The sequence below is a fragment of the Macaca fascicularis genome, chromosome 1, assembly GCF_037993035.2.
Source record: "Macaca fascicularis isolate 582-1 chromosome 1, T2T-MFA8v1.1".
Lineage (NCBI taxonomy): Eukaryota > Metazoa > Chordata > Mammalia > Primates > Cercopithecidae > Macaca > Macaca fascicularis.
Window position 1 is genome coordinate 124,731,460 of NC_088375.1, and position 17,645 is coordinate 124,749,104.

General features: G+C 39.8%; 2 protein-coding genes and 1 long non-coding RNA gene across 4 annotated transcripts in view; 1 reads left to right on the plus strand and 2 right to left on the minus strand.

The window, feature by feature from the left end:
• GNAT2 (G protein subunit alpha transducin 2) overlaps positions 1 to 7,342 on the plus strand; it is a 16,670-nt gene extending 9,328 nt beyond the window's left edge. Inside the window, exons 4-9 of the mRNA XM_005542461.4 lie at positions 221 to 362; positions 1,333 to 1,490; positions 3,386 to 3,514; positions 3,723 to 3,852; positions 5,526 to 5,679; positions 6,082 to 7,342. Of these exons, the coding sequence (XP_005542518.1) occupies positions 221 to 362; positions 1,333 to 1,490; positions 3,386 to 3,514; positions 3,723 to 3,852; positions 5,526 to 5,679; positions 6,082 to 6,272 (904 nt within the window). The 3' untranslated portion in view covers positions 6,273 to 7,342. The remainder of the gene's footprint in view (positions 1 to 220; positions 363 to 1,332; positions 1,491 to 3,385; positions 3,515 to 3,722; positions 3,853 to 5,525; positions 5,680 to 6,081) is intronic.
• On the minus strand, positions 5,557 to 14,327 carry LOC141407481 (uncharacterized). Of its 2 annotated transcripts, none has more exons than XR_012416830.1 (3): positions 14,199 to 14,327; positions 10,722 to 10,827; positions 5,557 to 5,693 (listed from the first exon to the last, which is right to left on the minus strand). It is a non-coding gene; the product is annotated as an uncharacterized lncRNA (long non-coding RNA). The 2 variants fall into 2 exon arrangements; XR_012416828.1 differs by having other exon boundaries at positions 10,722 to 10,824; positions 14,199 to 14,313.
• A 2,127-nt stretch (positions 14,328 to 16,454) lies between these two features.
• Positions 16,455 to 17,645, minus strand: part of GNAI3 (G protein subunit alpha i3) — a 47,171-nt gene continuing 45,980 nt past the window's right edge. Inside the window, exon 9 of the mRNA XM_005542465.5 lies at positions 16,455 to 17,619. The gene's annotated coding sequence lies outside the window, so the exon portion shown is untranslated. The remainder of the gene's footprint in view (positions 17,620 to 17,645) is intronic.

A 17,645-nucleotide genomic window follows, 5' to 3' on the forward strand; every position in this document is an offset into this window, starting at 1 on the left:
GTATTCAAAGTGAAAGGCTCTTTAGCCTCAAGGAGCCCAGGTATAAAGGATCTGATTCCAATGCCCCTCATCTGTACCTCTTGCCCCCACCCTCCACTTTGAGAAAGCAGTAGCAACAGAGAGATAGGATTCTTATGACCCCTTAAATACCCCCAAATTCCTAATCCCTTAGGTCTGGTTACTGAGGTCCAACTAAAGACAGAGTGTCTGCCCCTTGCAGGATCATTCACCAGGATGGCTATTCACCAGAAGAATGCCTGGAGTTCAAGGCTATCATCTATGGAAATGTGCTGCAGTCCATCCTGGCTATCATCCGGGCCATGACCACACTGGGCATCGACTATGCTGAATCAAGCTGTGCGGTATGTGGTTACTATTATGTGGTTAAGGGTGGAAGCAGAAAGGCTAGAAGAAACATACAAACTATATGGAAAGATGGGTAAGAAAAATAGTAACTAAAATCCCACCTGCTGAATTTCAAATCTCTTAATGCAGTCCTGGAGAAGTAAGCAACCTCCACCTTTATTTTTACTGGGACAGGGTCTTGCTCTCTCGCCCAAGCTGAAATGCAGTGGTGTGATCATGGCTCACTGCAATCTCACCCTCCCAGGCTTAAGTGATTCTCCCACCTCAGCCCCAGTAGGTGGGACCACAGGTGTGCACCACCACACCCAGCTATTTTTTTTGTCAAACTCCTGGCCTTAAGCACTCCTCTTGCCTCAGACTCCCAAGGTGTTGGGATTACAGGCGTGAGCCACCGTGCCTGGCCTTAAGCCCTACTTTATAAGAAATATTTACAAAATAAAGCTGCTCACAGCCTCCTCTGCTTTTTTACTTTATTTTACATTTAAATTGCTACCCTTGGGTTCCTGGCCATGGAACTTTTGTAAGTGAAATCCCTACTTCTAGTACTGGCCTTTTTCTAGCTTTAAATCACTGAAGAACAAAGGTGATGGGTCCCTGTCTTCTATCTTGTCTATTTCATGGTCAATCTAGCCTTTACATTCCCAGTCTCTCTGCAGCAGAGGACCCACGTTTTGTGGCAGTAAACTTTCAGACTAAGGATGGAAGCCAGAAACTCCAGAGAGGAAATACCTGGGACCCCTGCCCTGCTTTAGACACATCCCAGGGCTGGGTATAGTGCCACCCTCTGCATCTGGGGAGCATACTCAAAAATTAATCGGTAGTTTTCTTACATAGAATCTTCACTGCAGATTGCTTCCATCTTAGGTCTTTGTAGTAATGTAAAATGCTCCATTCAGCAGTCTTCCCAGAAGCCTCTTGGAAAGCTATTACTCCTGTGAAGTTCTTAACCAGGTTTCTGCATTACAGGACGATGGGCGACAGCTCAACAACCTGGCTGACTCCATTGAGGAGGGAACCATGCCTCCAGAGCTCGTGGAGGTCATTAGGAGGTTGTGGAAGGATGGCGGGGTGCAAGCCTGCTTCGAGAGAGCTGCAGAATACCAGCTCAATGACTCCGCATCTTAGTAAGACTCTTGACTGGGGAGAGGGTGGGTTGATGCTTAAGCAATCTTCTAGCCAGTCTTCTCTCTGGTTGGGAGAAATTTCACCCAACCCAAAATTTCAGGCATTGAAAGCTGGAGACCCAGACTGAATTCAGCCTGTGGATCTGTTTTGTTAGGCTTCAGCAATGTTTTGAATTTAATGCTATGGGGAGATCTGCCACAGTTGTCACTATTTTATATTGCTTTACACTGGCTCACTACAGCCTACAAGGCTAAAGATGCAAAATTCAAAAGAGGTGCTCTGCCTCATAGCCCTCAGCCCTGTTCTCTTGAGGTGTACACTGAGCCTCTCCTTCCAGAACCCTAAGATAGCCCTGCAGTTCTGTCATACACTCTCCCAGGAGTAATGTGATTCATGATGGCTCTTTCAGGGAAGAATTTTCTATCTGGTAATCTAAGCTCTACTTAGGCCACTAAGCAGAAATGAGTCTCCTACACCTGGAGCATCTTATGTCAGGATGCCAAGGTAGGGGACACAAACTACGAGGGCAAACCAAAGGAAGGTGGTCAGGAATTAGTACCATCATTGCAAAGCTGCTTCCAAAAAGATAAGGGACATAATTTATCAATCCTACCTCAGACAGTATGGGATCATAGAAAAGCATGGATTTTGAAGTCAAACCTGAGTTTATTTAACCTAACCATCTGTCTCCTAATCTTGTAATAATGCTATCACTTACTGTTCCTGGAACACTCAAAGCCCAGTCACTGCTAGGTGTGCTGTGTATATCATCTCAAGGCCCTTTACCCATCTACACAATAAGACTTTAAGGTAGATGGTACCTTTCTAATTAGCCTCATTTTACACATGAAAAACTGAAGTTCAGAGAAGTTAATCAACTGCCCAAGGTCATGTAGATAAATGGCAGAGACTGCATTTGCATTGGGCTGCTTGACTACAAAGCTGAATATTTTTCATAATACACCACAATTTCTCTTGACCCTAGCCAAGTCTTTAACTCTCCTGAATTTCTCCATCTGTAAAATGGGGATATGAAACTTGATGGCTTAGGAGTTTAAACGAGAATCTGCACATTAAAATGCCTGGCATACAGCAGGCACTTGTGTTACTTGTGCGTCCCTCCTCCTCTCAGTCATCTCAGTTCACATCTGCCTTCCTCCTGCCTTTTCTTTTAAAAAACTAACTTTTTCTTTTTTATGGTAACTTTCAAACATATATGAAAGTAGAAATAATATAATGAATTACCCCTCAACAGTTATCAACTCATGGCCAATCTTATTTCATTTTACCTCCATTTCCTACTGGATTATTCTGAAGCAAATTCCAGGTATCATTTCATGCTAAAAATGTCATTATGAATCTCTAAAATATTGACCCTTTTTATAAAAAGAATATAATCACACCCAAATAGTTAACAATTCTTTAATAGCATCAAATATCACCAAATTGGTGTTCAAATTTCCCCGGTTATCTCAAATGTTTCCTCCCCAGTTTGATTCAGGATATAAACAAAGTGCCTGTGTTGCATGTCTCTAAAGTCTCTTTCAATTTACTGCCTCTTGATGGAACTTTTAGCACCCACTGAAACCACTAAATCTCATTCCAAAATCTACAAAAGCTTGCAGTCAGGGGAAACCCAAGGAAAACTTACCTAACTTGATTTAAATGTGCTGGAACCCCAGCCACAAGTGGGCTTGTTCCTCAGTCCATCCCCCATTTCCTCTAGTTAATGACTTATGAAGGTTTAAAGGAAAGAATCCTAAATTTAACAGTATGGCTTCTAGTCCTGCTTTCTATCACCAAATTAGCTGTGTGACTTTGGGTAAGATACCTTTTACATCTCTTAGCCTTATCTGTGGAAAATTTGTCACTGATGCTAATCACTTTTCTCTAGCTACCTGAACCAATTAGAACGAATCACAGACCCTGAGTACCTCCCTAGTGAGCAAGATGTGCTCCGATCCAGAGTCAAAACCACGGGCATCATTGAAACCAAGTTTTCTGTCAAAGACTTGAATTTCAGGTAAGTGCATGGTTCCCTGGGGCACCTCGGATACACGTGTGAAATCCCGAAAAGGGGCAGAGGCAGGCCTCTTGGCCTTTGGTGAAGCCTAATCTAAATTACTGTTCTGCTTCTCCCCCTTTTCCTCTCCCACTTCATGGGGTGAACATCAAAGGCCTATGGGTCAGATGCTGGGCATACCTATGAAAATAGCTGCTTCTTCCCTCAGGATGTTTGATGTGGGAGGGCAGAGATCAGAGAGAAAGAAGTGGATCCACTGCTTCGAGGGAGTCACCTGCATCATTTTCTGTGCAGCCCTCAGTGCCTATGATATGGTGCTGGTGGAAGATGACGAAGTGGTGAGTGGCCCTTGCACCAAGCAGCTTTGGTAGAACAAGTTCTCCCCATGAGCCTTTCTCTAAGTCTTGTGTCACTCTACTGCCCAACTTAGGTAATTTCAGTCTAGCAGACCAATCAATGTCTCATGCAAATAATTCTAGAAAAACAACTTCTTCTGCAGGTTCTAGGTTAGCATTTTAGAGCTCCAAATTTACTGAGAGTGAGCTTGGTCTCAAATTAGACATCGAAGTATCACTTGGACATCACAAAGCTCATAAGAGGAATTGAATGTAAAGAGATAAGGGACCATCAACTAGGCAAAGCAAAGGAGTTACACTTAGTACTCTCCCAAGTTGCCTAAGGAAGGAGATGAAAATGATAGAACAGAGAAAATAGCATATATGAATCTTCATTGCAACATAATAGAGGGGTTGAACTAGTAACCCCACTTAGAATGCTAAAAATGTACTGTCCATAGGAGTAAGGAGAGACTGGCAGACCAGCTCTCATGCCAATTAAATTGGCAGCTGGAAGACTACCCAAGAGTGGTTCTCTTTAGCCTGTAGAATTCTGTAGGACACGAGTCTACAGCACAAGTGTTAGAGCCCAGCCAGTTACCTTCTCTGAAGTGAGAAAGGTTAGAGGCGTGAAAAACGTTAATTTCACCCAAGCATCTGCTTACAAATGGAGGTCCACAGCTTGCTGATGAAAGGGATACTCCTATCCCTTGCCACAGCTTGTTCTCTTCCCTTCCCCTTGTAGTTTTAACTTCACATTAGGGCACTCTGAATATCATCTAACCAAGATGGCTTACAGAGCTATTCACTTCCCATCTTTAACCCTAAAGATTAAAGTATAAGAGACTTTCCATCTTTAACCCTAAAGTCTATAAACCAAGTCTGTAAGACCCTTAAAGGGTTGTACAGGAGTATTATGGGGGGAAAAGCCACAAATGAGATTGTTCTTGTTTTATTAGATAAGTAGACTGAACTCAAGTCAACTGATAGCATACTTCAAAATCCTAAAGACCTGCTCCCTAAAAGCAGGCTGAGCTGGGGCAATGGGCAGCCTCTGCAGATATATAGCACGACTTCTCGCTCTCTAAGTAGCAATCAGAGAAGGAAATGAGAGAGCAGAAATGCTTGTGGTATGGCACTGGGAAATTCTCCAACCCTCACCATGTGGCAACAGGACCAAAGTAGCCCAAACTGAGATCTGGGACCCCATGAAAGAAGCCTATCAAAATCATCCTGGAGATGCATATGGGCACATGCTAACTTGGGCCTGTTTCAACCCATTATCAGCACTACTTATAAAATGTCAAGTTCTCAGTTGCACCCTGGCTGCTAAAGATCTGCATAACACATATTATAGACCTATATGCCAGCCACTATCATGGACACAATACATATGCAATCTCATTTAGCTTTCATTATAACCCTATAAGACAGGAAAACAGACTCAGAAAAAGCTCAATAATTTTCCACAAGTCACACAGCTATTAAAAAGACAGGGAACTAGAACGAACCCACATCTCTCTGGCTTTACTCTGGTACATTAAAAAGAGATAAGCTGTTCTCTGTCTTGCTTTTTACATTTGGAGCACTGGTCTCTCCAAGGGGAACAAGAGCAGGAAGTAGGTAGCTATTCGTAAGCCAAATCTGATATTTCCAATGGTGTTTCCTCTTACTAGAATCGTATGCATGAGTCTTTGCATCTGTTCAACAGCATATGTAACCACAAGTTCTTTGCGGCTACTTCCATCGTCCTCTTTCTCAACAAGAAGGATCTCTTTGAGGAAAAAATCAAGAAAGTCCATCTCAGCATTTGTTTTCCAGAGTATGATGGTAAGTGTCAGGGGCTGGAAATAATAATAATGCCTTTTAGTAGTGACTAGCAATTGTCTCATTTTTTAGGCTAAGGTGACATAAAGAACTTAAGGGAAAACCTTGGGCACAGTTACAGGGTTTAAATTCAGATTCTCTGGAATACAGCAGGGATTAGATGCAGGAGAGCCACTGACTTCATATGATACCTACTAAAAACCAAAGGTGGAGAGACACCTCTCCTCAATTTCTTTTCAACTAAAGTGAGAAACATTGGAGTGCAATCGAGAACCTTCCCTCCAAAAACAGGCCCCCAGCTGTTGTTGTCTACATTTTAAGGATCAAGTCAATCACCTAAAGTGAGTCAGCAACTAACAAGGGTTCATTTATTCTACTTTTTCACTATTTTTTCTGGAAAACCAGGTAACAACTCCTATGATGATGCGGGGAATTACATCAAGAGCCAGTTCCTTGACCTCAATATGCGAAAAGATGTCAAAGAAATCTACAGTCACATGACCTGTGCTACAGATACACAGAATGTCAAATTTGTGTTTGATGCAGTTACAGATATTATCATCAAAGAAAACCTCAAGGACTGTGGCCTCTTCTAATCCTCACCATTCCTCAGGTATAAATTCTATAAACAGGCTTGGAATCTGGGTAATTAAAAACAGAAGATTATAGTCAATATACTATGACATGAAGAATGAATCCATTCTTTGGAGATGAAGTATACATGACTGCAACTGTGTTTCATACATTCTTTTCAAAGTGGGATAGCTAGTGCAGCTTAAAGAGCACAGGCCAGTAGTTAGAAGACCCCCCAGGTTCCAGTACTGGTTTTCCAACTTAATACAAAAATGTGAATACTTTATTTTTGAGTCTTGAGTCTTTCAACTATAAAAGGAAGATGACTTCCCTGCCTACTTCACAGGGTTATTCTGAGGAGCACGAACATAACTGAAGGGAAGGCACGTAAAAACTGCTTGTGCAGGCCGGGCGCAGTGGCTCACGCTTGTAATCCCAGCACGCTGGGAGGCTGAGGTGGGTGGATCACGAGATCAGGAGTTTGAGACCAGTCTGGCCAACACAGTGAAACCCTGTCTCTACCAAAAATACAAAAATTAGCTGGGCATGGTGGCAGGCGCCTGTAATCCCAGCTACTCAGGAGGCTGAGGCAAGAGAATTGCTTGAACCCAGGAGGTGGAGGTTGCAGTGAGCCAAAGTCACGCCACTGCACTCCAACCTGGGCAACAGAGCTAGAATCTGTCTCAAAAAAAAGAAAAAAGAAAACTGCTTGTGTTTAGGGTCACAGAAATAAATCCTATATAAAAGCTGCCATATATTAAATTCAACACCTGGTTTTTAGAATAAACTACTGCAACAAACTATTCCAAGCAAAATAGCAAGGCTTCCTATAGTCTGTAAAAAACTAGTATTAACCAAACCTAAATAAACCTGCCATTCCCTTTTTACTAACAGACCTCTATGTGCCTTAGCTCAGAGATCTGGATCACTGGATAGAAGATGCGAGTTTGTTAGTTTCTAAGGCACACATCCCAAAACGATCATCTTTATTAAGCAAAGATTATCCCTCTGCCCCTATCAAACAGACCTTTATCTCTACAAATGTTTCTTAGCTACAGAAGATACTTTCTGAATAAACTTAGAGGACATCAAATACTCTTAGAGTATATTATTGTGCTGCTGCCGCTTCTCTGTCATAGAATTTGGAACAAGGGAACAATTCTAAACTTTCATTTCAACTGCTACATGTTTCAGAAGAACCAAGACAGGTGAGCTTGTTTTAGGCACTGAAAATCTTTGCAGCTGGGTCCATGTGATGGTGGATGAAAACAACATCTCCCCAAACACGCCAACAAGTTTTCCTTTGAACTCCTTTGAGGGGAAATGCAGTTTGCATTTATCTTGACAGAAGGTGATGAAGTTAGGTATATAGATTTAGCATTTACAACTACCAGTGAAGAAAGCTCTTGGCATCCAAAATTTAGTACATAGAAGAAAATGTCAATTAAAATGGAAATTGCTCCTTGCCAGAAACACCCACTCACACTTAGGCTGCTACTAGCAATATTAATACTAGAGAGCCATATAAGCTTGAAATACACAAGAACAAATTTGTAGCTAAATTAATTCATTTAATAGTTAAATTCATTTAATAGTCTTTCTGATTTCCTAAAAAGAAAGCAGCTTGGGAGAATTATCCGAGAAACTACTCTGGCTACTGCTGATGAAAAAACAAGCCAAAGAACAAACCTGGCCAGGCACAGTAGCTCACACCTGTAACCCTAGCACTTTGGGAAGCCAAGGCAGATGGATCACCTGAGGTCAGGGGTTCAAGACCAGCCTGGCCAACAGGGCAAAACCCCATCTCTACTAAAAATACAAAAATTAGCCAGGCGTTGTGGGGCATGCCTGTAATCCCAGCTATTCAGGAGGCTGAGGCAGGAGAATCACCTGAACCCAGGAGGCAGAGGTTGCAGTGAGCCAAGATCATGCCACTGCACTTCCAGCCTGGGCGACAGAGTGAGATTCCATCTCAAAAAAATCAAAACAAAACAAAAAACCTGGGAAAGACTTCTCATACTCAAGAGCTGTTCAGGAACTACTCTGAGTATCATGCTGCAACCATTACTAACCTGTTCACTTTAACTCAACATACAGGAGTTCTGAATCTGTTTTGTATCATGGATCCTTCCAGCAGTCTGATGAAACCATGTACCTCTTTTCATCATATTTTTAAACACATAAAATTAAATTCAGAGAATTACAAAGAAAACTAGCATATCAAATAGTCTCTTTGTAGACTCATGGAGCTCTGAAGCCCCAGGTTAAGAACCCTCACTATACAGCTATGCTCTTGTCTATTCAGGCCCCAAACATAATTTATCCCATTTATTCCATCTCCATATAGGACAGCCCTACTTTCCCTCACATAGTACTAGATTGTTGCTTATTTTATTAACTTTTCCTTGGTCTTTCAATCTAGGTACAAATTGGTTATCGACCCAACTATAAGTCTAACTCAGGATCCTTGGTTATTAATGTTCACACAGAACCTGCCTTATAGTACTAGTACAGAAGCACAGCCAGTGGGACAGGTCTTCCGTCAGAAGACAAGTCTCTAGCAGACTAAAACAGAGTTGTATTTAGTCCCCTTCTTTTGGGATAGCTGGTGGATATCCCAACTTTTAACTGGTTTATAAACAAACTCACACAAGCCACCCTGTACAAACTTTATGTAAAGCGTTCATCTTGGAGGATAGAGGATAAGATAGTAGCACTTAAAGCAACATTATATAGCTGTTTTTTACTGAGGTTGGGATCTGCCTATATTCATCTTATGATGTTTTCAAGCTAAAACTCTTCTGGCAAGTCTACATGAAATGCAACAGGGGCCCTTGAGTACCCATTCACCTATTACCTTAGAACAAAGTAAAAATAATTTTCTCAAACTCTTGGTCCAGACTGGGCTCTCCCGTGATTAAAGGTAAGAGGACTTCACTTTGATGCTCTGGATAGGCTTCCAGAAGAGGCATTCACCCTTACCCTAGCTTAACTGTTTGTCAGGCCAACGATTATTCCCAAACCTTACATGTTAGAGCTAGAGAAAAAGTGCATTTGTACTTTTCCTTCATAAATAGCTTATTTTTATCTCATGGACATTTTGACTGTATTCATGAAAAGTTCTTATATAAAACAGCTCTAAGATTAAAATAAAAAGTAAGTCATATATTCTGCTGTCATTATCTTTCTCCTTTTGCCTCATTTTAAATTTACACTATACTGTTGAATTTTTATTTACTTTAAGCCATCAAGTTTTTTTTTGGTAAACAGATCAGAAATAAATATTTAACCCTATTTTCTGGCACTGCAACCTTAATTCTTAAGACTGCTAAAGTTAGAACGAACTTCAAAATATTCCAGCCCCATCACTAGCAATTTATAGAGAGAAAACTGAAGCCCAGGGAGGAAGAGTATCTTCATCAAGATCACAGTGCTAGGCAGTAGCAGAACTAGAACTCCAAAACAGGTCTTCTGAATCCAAAGCCTGTGGTGACGTCCAGCTACCAACAGCCCACCATACACTATAAAATCAAAGCCAATTTCTTGTTCTTCTAGGCTCCTCCCATTCCCAACCAAATTCTTGGTTATTTTTTCATTATGCCATCTCTAAATCATGGACATTTAACAAAACCATCTCCAAGCTAAGACAAATAGATCTCAAAATAGAATATGAAAATAGCATAAAATCACAAAGACATAATTAAGTTTGCTTGTTTGTTGAAGGCAAAATTTCCTCTTCATATTCTTAGAGGGAGAGACTATAATGGACTTCCCTAGTATAGCACGATTAAAGAGACATTACTTACAATAAATCCAATGTAAATTACATTACATTTCACATAAATCTGAAAGTTTTCCTTTTTTAGACAAAAATACAATATGATTGATACAAAAGAACAAATACTATGATTCTACTTATATGAGGTATCTAAAATAGTCAAATTCATAGAGACAAAGGAAAATGCTGGTTACCAGGGGCTGAAAGAAGACGGGGCATGAGGAGTTATTGTTTAACAGGTATAGAGCTTCAGTTCAGGGAGATGAAAAAAGTTCTGGAAGTGGATGATGGTGATGGCTGTGCAACAGTGTGAATGTACTTAATACCACTGAACTGTATACTTAAGATGGCAAATTTTATGTTATATATGCTTTATCACAATTTTAAAAATAGAAAAAATACACTATAATTAGAAATTTGTATTTCTGTGGATAAAAGGAAGAATGGATAAAAGCGGCATAAAAATTGTCTTAAAAGCAACATAAAAGACATGTTAACTTGAAACAGCTCCTACTCTGATAATAAAATCCACTCACATGTACCCCCAAATAGTCCAAATCAGAGTATTCCTTCCCATCCCCACAGTGAGACATAACAACATTCAAAACCCACTCTATACTTGGAGATGTGCCGTAGACCAAAGTGTGCCGGCCATGCTGGGTGGAGAAGGTGGTGAAGGGTGAAGAGCTCTTACCTCCCACTGCCCTCTCTACCCGGCACAGCCCCCGGAGCACAGATTCCAGCAGGATTTCGGTGTTGGGCCAGGGACTGCAAGTGTGACAGAGCCTCTGGTGGTCCTGCTAGGTAAAAGCATGAAGACATTTCTGTGAGGTCAGAAGACACTGGAGACTGCAGAAGGGAACTTTTCTTTTTGCCATGAAAAATCACTAGTATAAGCAGAAAATAGCTGGATTTAAATGTAAAACAAAGCAAAGACCTTTTCACCCTGCTTCACGAATTTTAGAGCAATTTATAGTTCAACTTCATTTCAGGTCTTCAAAATGAATATGGGCAAAGTAATGCTGTAAAAGACCACTAGCTACGTTGAATATCTTTGTTGGTGCTCCCTTAGGATTTTTTTTTTTCCCTGTAGAGTATAATCCTGAGTATCATAACATTTACAAAGCACTTTCAAATATGTTATTTCTATTTGATGAGAGCCACAGAATACCACAGCAGGAAGGAATAATTTAGTCCATCTTTAGATAACAGATGAGCGATGTAAGACTGAAAGAATACACAAGATTCCATAGCTAGTTGGAAGCAGAGAAAAGACCAGAACCCAGCATTCCAAACAACTCTCCAACCTCTTAAGATTCTGAGAGGTCTCAGGACCTTTATCCTACATGAGCAAGAATAAACAGAACAGGTAATTTCTTGTGTTTTGTTATGTCTACTGGAAATCTCTCTTACATATAAATAAGCCTCTTAGTAAAAATGTCTGGATAACCCAAGGAGAATTTTGGGGGTAGAGAGAGGTAAAAGATAAGAGGAGACAGATAAACCAGGTTGTTCATAATTTAATATTCCTGCTGTCAAAGATTTTACAGCTTAGTGAATGCTAGTACACTGAGATACGTCTATCCCAGTAGTGTATTAATACTTATTAATATTTGATTATTTCTGGTACCTTGTGATTCTCACTGAATTTCAGAAAAACACTAGCACTGAGCATACAAAGGCTTTTACATGTGACTCAATCATTCCCCTTATGTACCCCCTTACCCATTTCAAAATGACTTTCATTCTAGTTTAGAGCTACTTAGCTTTGCTTTCTCTACCAAGTGTAAATAAATATTCATGTTATTACATATACCGTTATCTGTCACAGGGTTTTATCTTTAATTTGGTATATCTTTCAATTTTCACTTCATAAATGCAGTAAAATAAATGAAATAAATGTTTGGACATCCTAGGTTTCCTGTTGTCTTTAATTTTGTATAAAACTAAATACTCTGTATCCAAAGTGTAGGAATGTTATGTGACCCAACAGTCTTCAGTAATTTTCTTGGTAGAAGGCACTTTAAGTCATGTACAAATGGTACTTCTTCTCGGGAAAAAATAGGTCATTCACTAGTGATTTTGAGGTTATTTGTGCACTGAAGTTGCTTTTCAATGTTTGTGTTGACTTTAAAAAAAAAAAACGGAGTCTCACTCCGTCGCCCAGGCTGGAGTGCAGTGGTGCCATCTCCGCTCACTGCAACCTCCGCCTCCCAGGTTCAAGCGATTCTCCTGCCTCAGCCTCCAGAGTAGCTGGGATTACAGGCGTCCACCACCATGCCTGGCTAATTTTTGTATTTTTAGTAAAGACGGGGTTTCACCATGTTGGCCAGGCTGGTCTCAAACTCCTGACCTCAAGTGATCTGCTCACCTCGGCCTCCCAAAGTGCTGGGATTACAGACATGAGCCACTGTGCCCAGCCTGTGTTGATCTTTTTTTTTTTTTTTTTTTTTTTGAGACGGAGTCTCGCTCTGTCGCCCAGGCTGGAGTGCCATGGCCGGATCTCAGCTCACTGCAAGCTCCGCCTCTCGGGTTTACGCCATTCTCCTGCCTCAGCCTCCCGAGTAGCTGGGACTACAGGCGCGTGCCACCTCGCCTGGCTAGTTTTTTTTTTTTTTGTATTTTTTAGTAGAGACGGGCTTTCACCGTGTTAGCCAGGATGGTCTCGATCTCCTGACCTCGTGATCCGCCCGTCTCAGCCTCCCAAAGTGCTGGGATTACAGGCTTGAGCCACCGCGCCCAGCTGCCTGTGTTGATCTTTAATATAGATTGAGCATTTCAAACCTGAAAATCCAAAATCTAAAATGCTCCAAAATCGGAAGCTTTTTGAGTGACAACATAATGCTCAAAGGAAGCACGCACTGGGGCAGTTTCGATTTCAGATTTTTGGATTTGGAATCCTGAACCAGTAAGTATATAATGCAAATATTTCAAAACATGACAAAAATTGAACTCTCAAACACTTCTGGTTCCAAGAGATTTGGATAAGGGCTACTCAACCTGTATTAGGTCCTACTCAGTTGTCCCCAAATGTTGGCCCAGATTGACTACATCAAAATCACCTGAGGAATGTATTAAAAACATGTATATTCCCATGACCTGGCTCAGACATTTTAATTTACTAGGGTTTAGCCAAAGAATCCGCTAAATCAAATTAACCACGTACCCCAGGTAACTACTGCTGTTTAACATTCGTTATTACCTCTTATTCCTGAGAAGATCTGAGTCAGCCCAGGTCTAGGCCTGATATGGTATCAGAAAAAAAAACTGCCCTGAGTGGGTGGAGTGGTTCACACCTGTAATCTCAGCACTTTGGGAGGACAAGGCAGGCAAATTACTTGAGGTCAGGAGTTCGAGACCAGCCTGGCTAACATGGTGAAACCCTGTCTCTCCTAAAAATACAAAAGTTAGTCAGGTGTGGTGGCACATGCCTGTAATCACAGCTACTTGGAAGGCTGAGGCACAAGAATCACTTGAACCCACGAGGCAAAGGTTGCAGTGAGCAGAGATGGTACCACTACACTCCAGCCTGGGCAACAGAGCGAGACTATCTCAAAAAAAAAAAAAGAAAAAGAAAAACAAGAGAAAAAACTGCCCTATCCTGATATGTTCTGAAGTATGTCATTCTCAGCAGAACTAACTCATAAATGTTGAGAAAACTGAGGGGAAAGGAGGGAGAGAAGGGATCTTAAAAACTAAAACATAAAGGAATAAAGACCTTGATCATCATTAAAGTTAGTTCTCTAGTGCCTGAAAAAGCCTTTCTTTTACTCCCTGACAGTTGTCAGCAAAATCAGCTTTGAACTTGAGGTCTCTAGGCAGCCTGCCTTTTTCTCTTGTGCTTGTTGGGAGCAATACAACAAAATATGATGACCATAAAGCTATGTAAAGAGCTGAGGGTGATCCAGGTCAGATCTCTGATTTGCACTACGAAGCCTAAAGTAGAACACAATAATTACCTGGCACTGGCAAACTAAGATCATTGTTCTTAAAATCAGTATTACACATGAAAAGGAAAGATCCCACAAGTACTACCACTCAAGGAAAACAGTGACGTTTTAGGTTTATACAAATGAGTAGAGGGCTGCTGATTTTTTTTTTTTTTTTTAACACATAAAAAGGGAAAATAATCAATGGTAGGTTTTTAATAGGAACAAGAGGCTGACTTTACCTTATATATGACTGCAATACAGCAAGGAGTTCTGCAACAGGAAACTCCAGAACTATGTCGCACATGCTAAGCAAATGAAAAAATTATATTAAGTAACTAATCAGGCCAGGGAAGCAATGTCCAAAGAATGTCACAGCTATAAATGAGAGAATAATGACCAGAATATAAGAATATAGAGTGACTGAATGAATTACAAAAACCAGCTGTTATTTTAAAATAGTCTAATGTGTATATACAACAAATAGAATATATATGAAAATTTAAAAAACAAGGCAAGAAATTTTTTTTTTTAATTTTGGTCCCATCTAGTCTTACACTGTAAAAATGTAGTACCTTGTGAAATATAACGATCCATCAGTAAAAATTTAAAAAATGATTCACTGTGAACTAGAGATTTAGAATTCAAATTGTCCAAGATGAAAATGTCATCTCAAGATCCACTTAAGAATAATTGTTAAAGTTTTTGGAATTTTCATCCTAGGAGGTAAAATCTGTTGCAAAGCTGAATTTATAAGGTTGGGGGGACTGTCCATTAAGAATATTTCTTCTTTACACAGAGACTAATGGCTTCTTAAATGGTCCAAAGCATAGGCACCTGAATTCTGAAACACTGTCCATCACAAATCTCCAGCATTCTCCAGAGGAAACACACAAGGCAACTTTTAGCTTCTTTGACTACAAATGCCGAAGTTTTTTTTCAGGCTAGTAGATTTAATGTTTCATCTCACATTTTAGCCCTGCTACAAGAAAATATCTTTTGTTTCAATACAAACCAGTGATTTTCAAGCCTGACTGGTAATCAAAATCACCTTTTAAAAATTATAAATTGCCGGCCGGGTGCGCTGGCTCACACCTGTAATCCAGCACTTTGGGAGGTCGAGGCGGGTGGATCACGAGGTCAGGAGATCAAGAGCATCCTGGCTAACACGGTGAAACACCGTTTCTACTAAAACATACAAAAAAATTAGCTGGGCGTGGTGGCAGGCACCTGTAGTCCCAGCAGGAGAATGGTGTGAACCTGGGAGGCGGCGCTTGCAGTGAGCCAAGATAGCGCCACTGCACTCCAGCCTGGGCAACAGAGCGAGACTCCGTCTCAAAAAAAAAAAAAAAAAAAAAAAAATCGATTGCCAGCCCACCAGCCAAAAGTCAATCTCTTAGATGGGTCCAAGTGATTTTTACTTAAGTCATATTAAAGACCACTGACTTAAATTGTCTCCCTGTGTCCTCAAGGAATGTGCATTTAGATAAGTTATTTGGGATGGTGAAATAAGAGTGATCTTCATGTAAACAAACAGAGAGCAAATGTAAATGGTACAAAGGCAGAAAATGGGGACCTGCTATTTTTCTTTAACAGAAGGGCTAAAAATTTAACATATCAGATAGATATTCAAATGAAAATACAAATTCAAAATAAAATGAACTTTTTTGGATTATTGGTTATTTTAGATTATCAATAACACCATTCCATTAGTCCACAATATAGAAAGACTAAAGTTGAAAATAATATTCCACCAGTTCTCGTTTCCAGATGATCCTATATTACAGAATACAATAAGGAAAAGATATATTCAAAATGAGTAAGAACTACCAACCCTGTTTACATTGTGGGCATTGAATCAATCACCAACTGAAGCTGATAATTTTCTTTCAGATCAAGTTTTCCCAAATCTAAAGGAAATTTCATTATATAATACAGTTATACCATCTGTAAGCTATGATTTTCCAAAAAGAATCAGAAAAAAAGTTAAAAACAACCAACAAAGGCACTGAACTGCTATGACTTGCTTTTTTGTTGACACCAACCTTTTTCTGTAAACTAGTGAAAGGTCACATCAAAAGATGATATAGAATCCAATCCGAAAAGATTGGACCCCAAAAGGCACTGCTCAAACTTTTGATTTGAAATGCTCAAAATGCATTCTCTTCATTTGTCTTCCCCCAATAGAGCATTCAATATTTAATGACATTTGCTGTACATTATACAAAAGGGTCTGTAGGTTGAAGTGAATATAACTCTCCACACAAGCAAAATGTAAATCTGCAAAATGAATGATGATCACATTCACTTGTATGCAGATATAACATAAAACCTAAGGTTCAACAATACTATTACACCAAAGGACTAGACCTTCAGGAAACCCTTCTACCTAAACCCATTCTCAGACAAAGGCTAAAACACATTCTGCAAAGGCAAAAGGAAACAGAAGACAGTATTTCCATTAAAGACTAGTTACAAACAGGAGCAAACCTGGGCTCTTTACTCACCATTTTAATACTGCTGCCAACTATAACAGATTAAAAATGTACACATGACAAAGTGGGAAAAAGTCCCAAAATGCAACAGTTTCAGCAAAAGAACATACTGACTAAGGATTACTACAGTTAACACTGCTACAGTAAAAACGATGGCAAACAGGGATTTGGCACCACATTTACAAAGTAAAAGCATGCACTGTTAATACACTTTAGATGTCTCTCAACAGAAAAGGCCATGAAGATGGAAAACAAGAGGCACCTTGTACAAAACTCCCTATAACTGAGACAAACAAGCAAGAATCAAAGTGGTCAATTTAGTAAATATGTAGCAGCAAAGTCACTGGTTCTGTTTGGAATTTAGCAATTTGCATTTCTGATTGGCAGCTGTCCCAGGCATGTCTGTATCCAAGAAGCTGACTTTATCATACTACATCACAGCAGTAATTTGGTAATCTGCATAAACAAAGTTAACCTTCAACCATAAGCTTAAAGAAAAGAGAGAACTAGAATCTTATTGCAGAACTTTCCAATGTAATTACCATATGGAAACCATAATGGTACTTTGAGCAGGATAATAACATAAATTTCATCAAAAAAGTTGTATGCATAGCCCCAGTAACTGGAAAGAATTATAAGTAATTATGGAAGTATTATATTCTGACCACACCAAGAGTTACAAACAAAGAGTTCCTACTAAAGAGGAATATTTTCAAGATGATCTGGTCACATCATGTGCATAGTTAACATTGTGTTTTAATAAAGATTCTTTTGCAAATAAAGAAATAAAATTTAGTAAAGTTATTCTTCTCTTGATGAAAAAACCCTAAAAATGAACCACTGGTGGTTTGTTAAGAAGGGGGAAAAAAAGAGTAAGCTACATATTGAAGTTTTAGAATGCAGCACCTCAACTTCACATCTTCCATAAGCATTTAAGATTAAGAAATCCAAGTGATGTCTTGATGATCAAATCACACTTTACAGTTCTTCCAATTCCAATGTCTGACTTTAGCATCTCATGTCAATTAAAAGTTCCCTAATATAGAAGATTGTGCTAAAGAGTGCTAAGATTCTGCATGCTGCTGCCATTCCCTGGTCCCGTTCATGCTTGTAGCTGCCCCGTAAGACAGCAAAAGGTGTCTGGTCTCAACACTCCACACTGTAGTAACTAGAAGAGAAGAAGATTCTTAATTA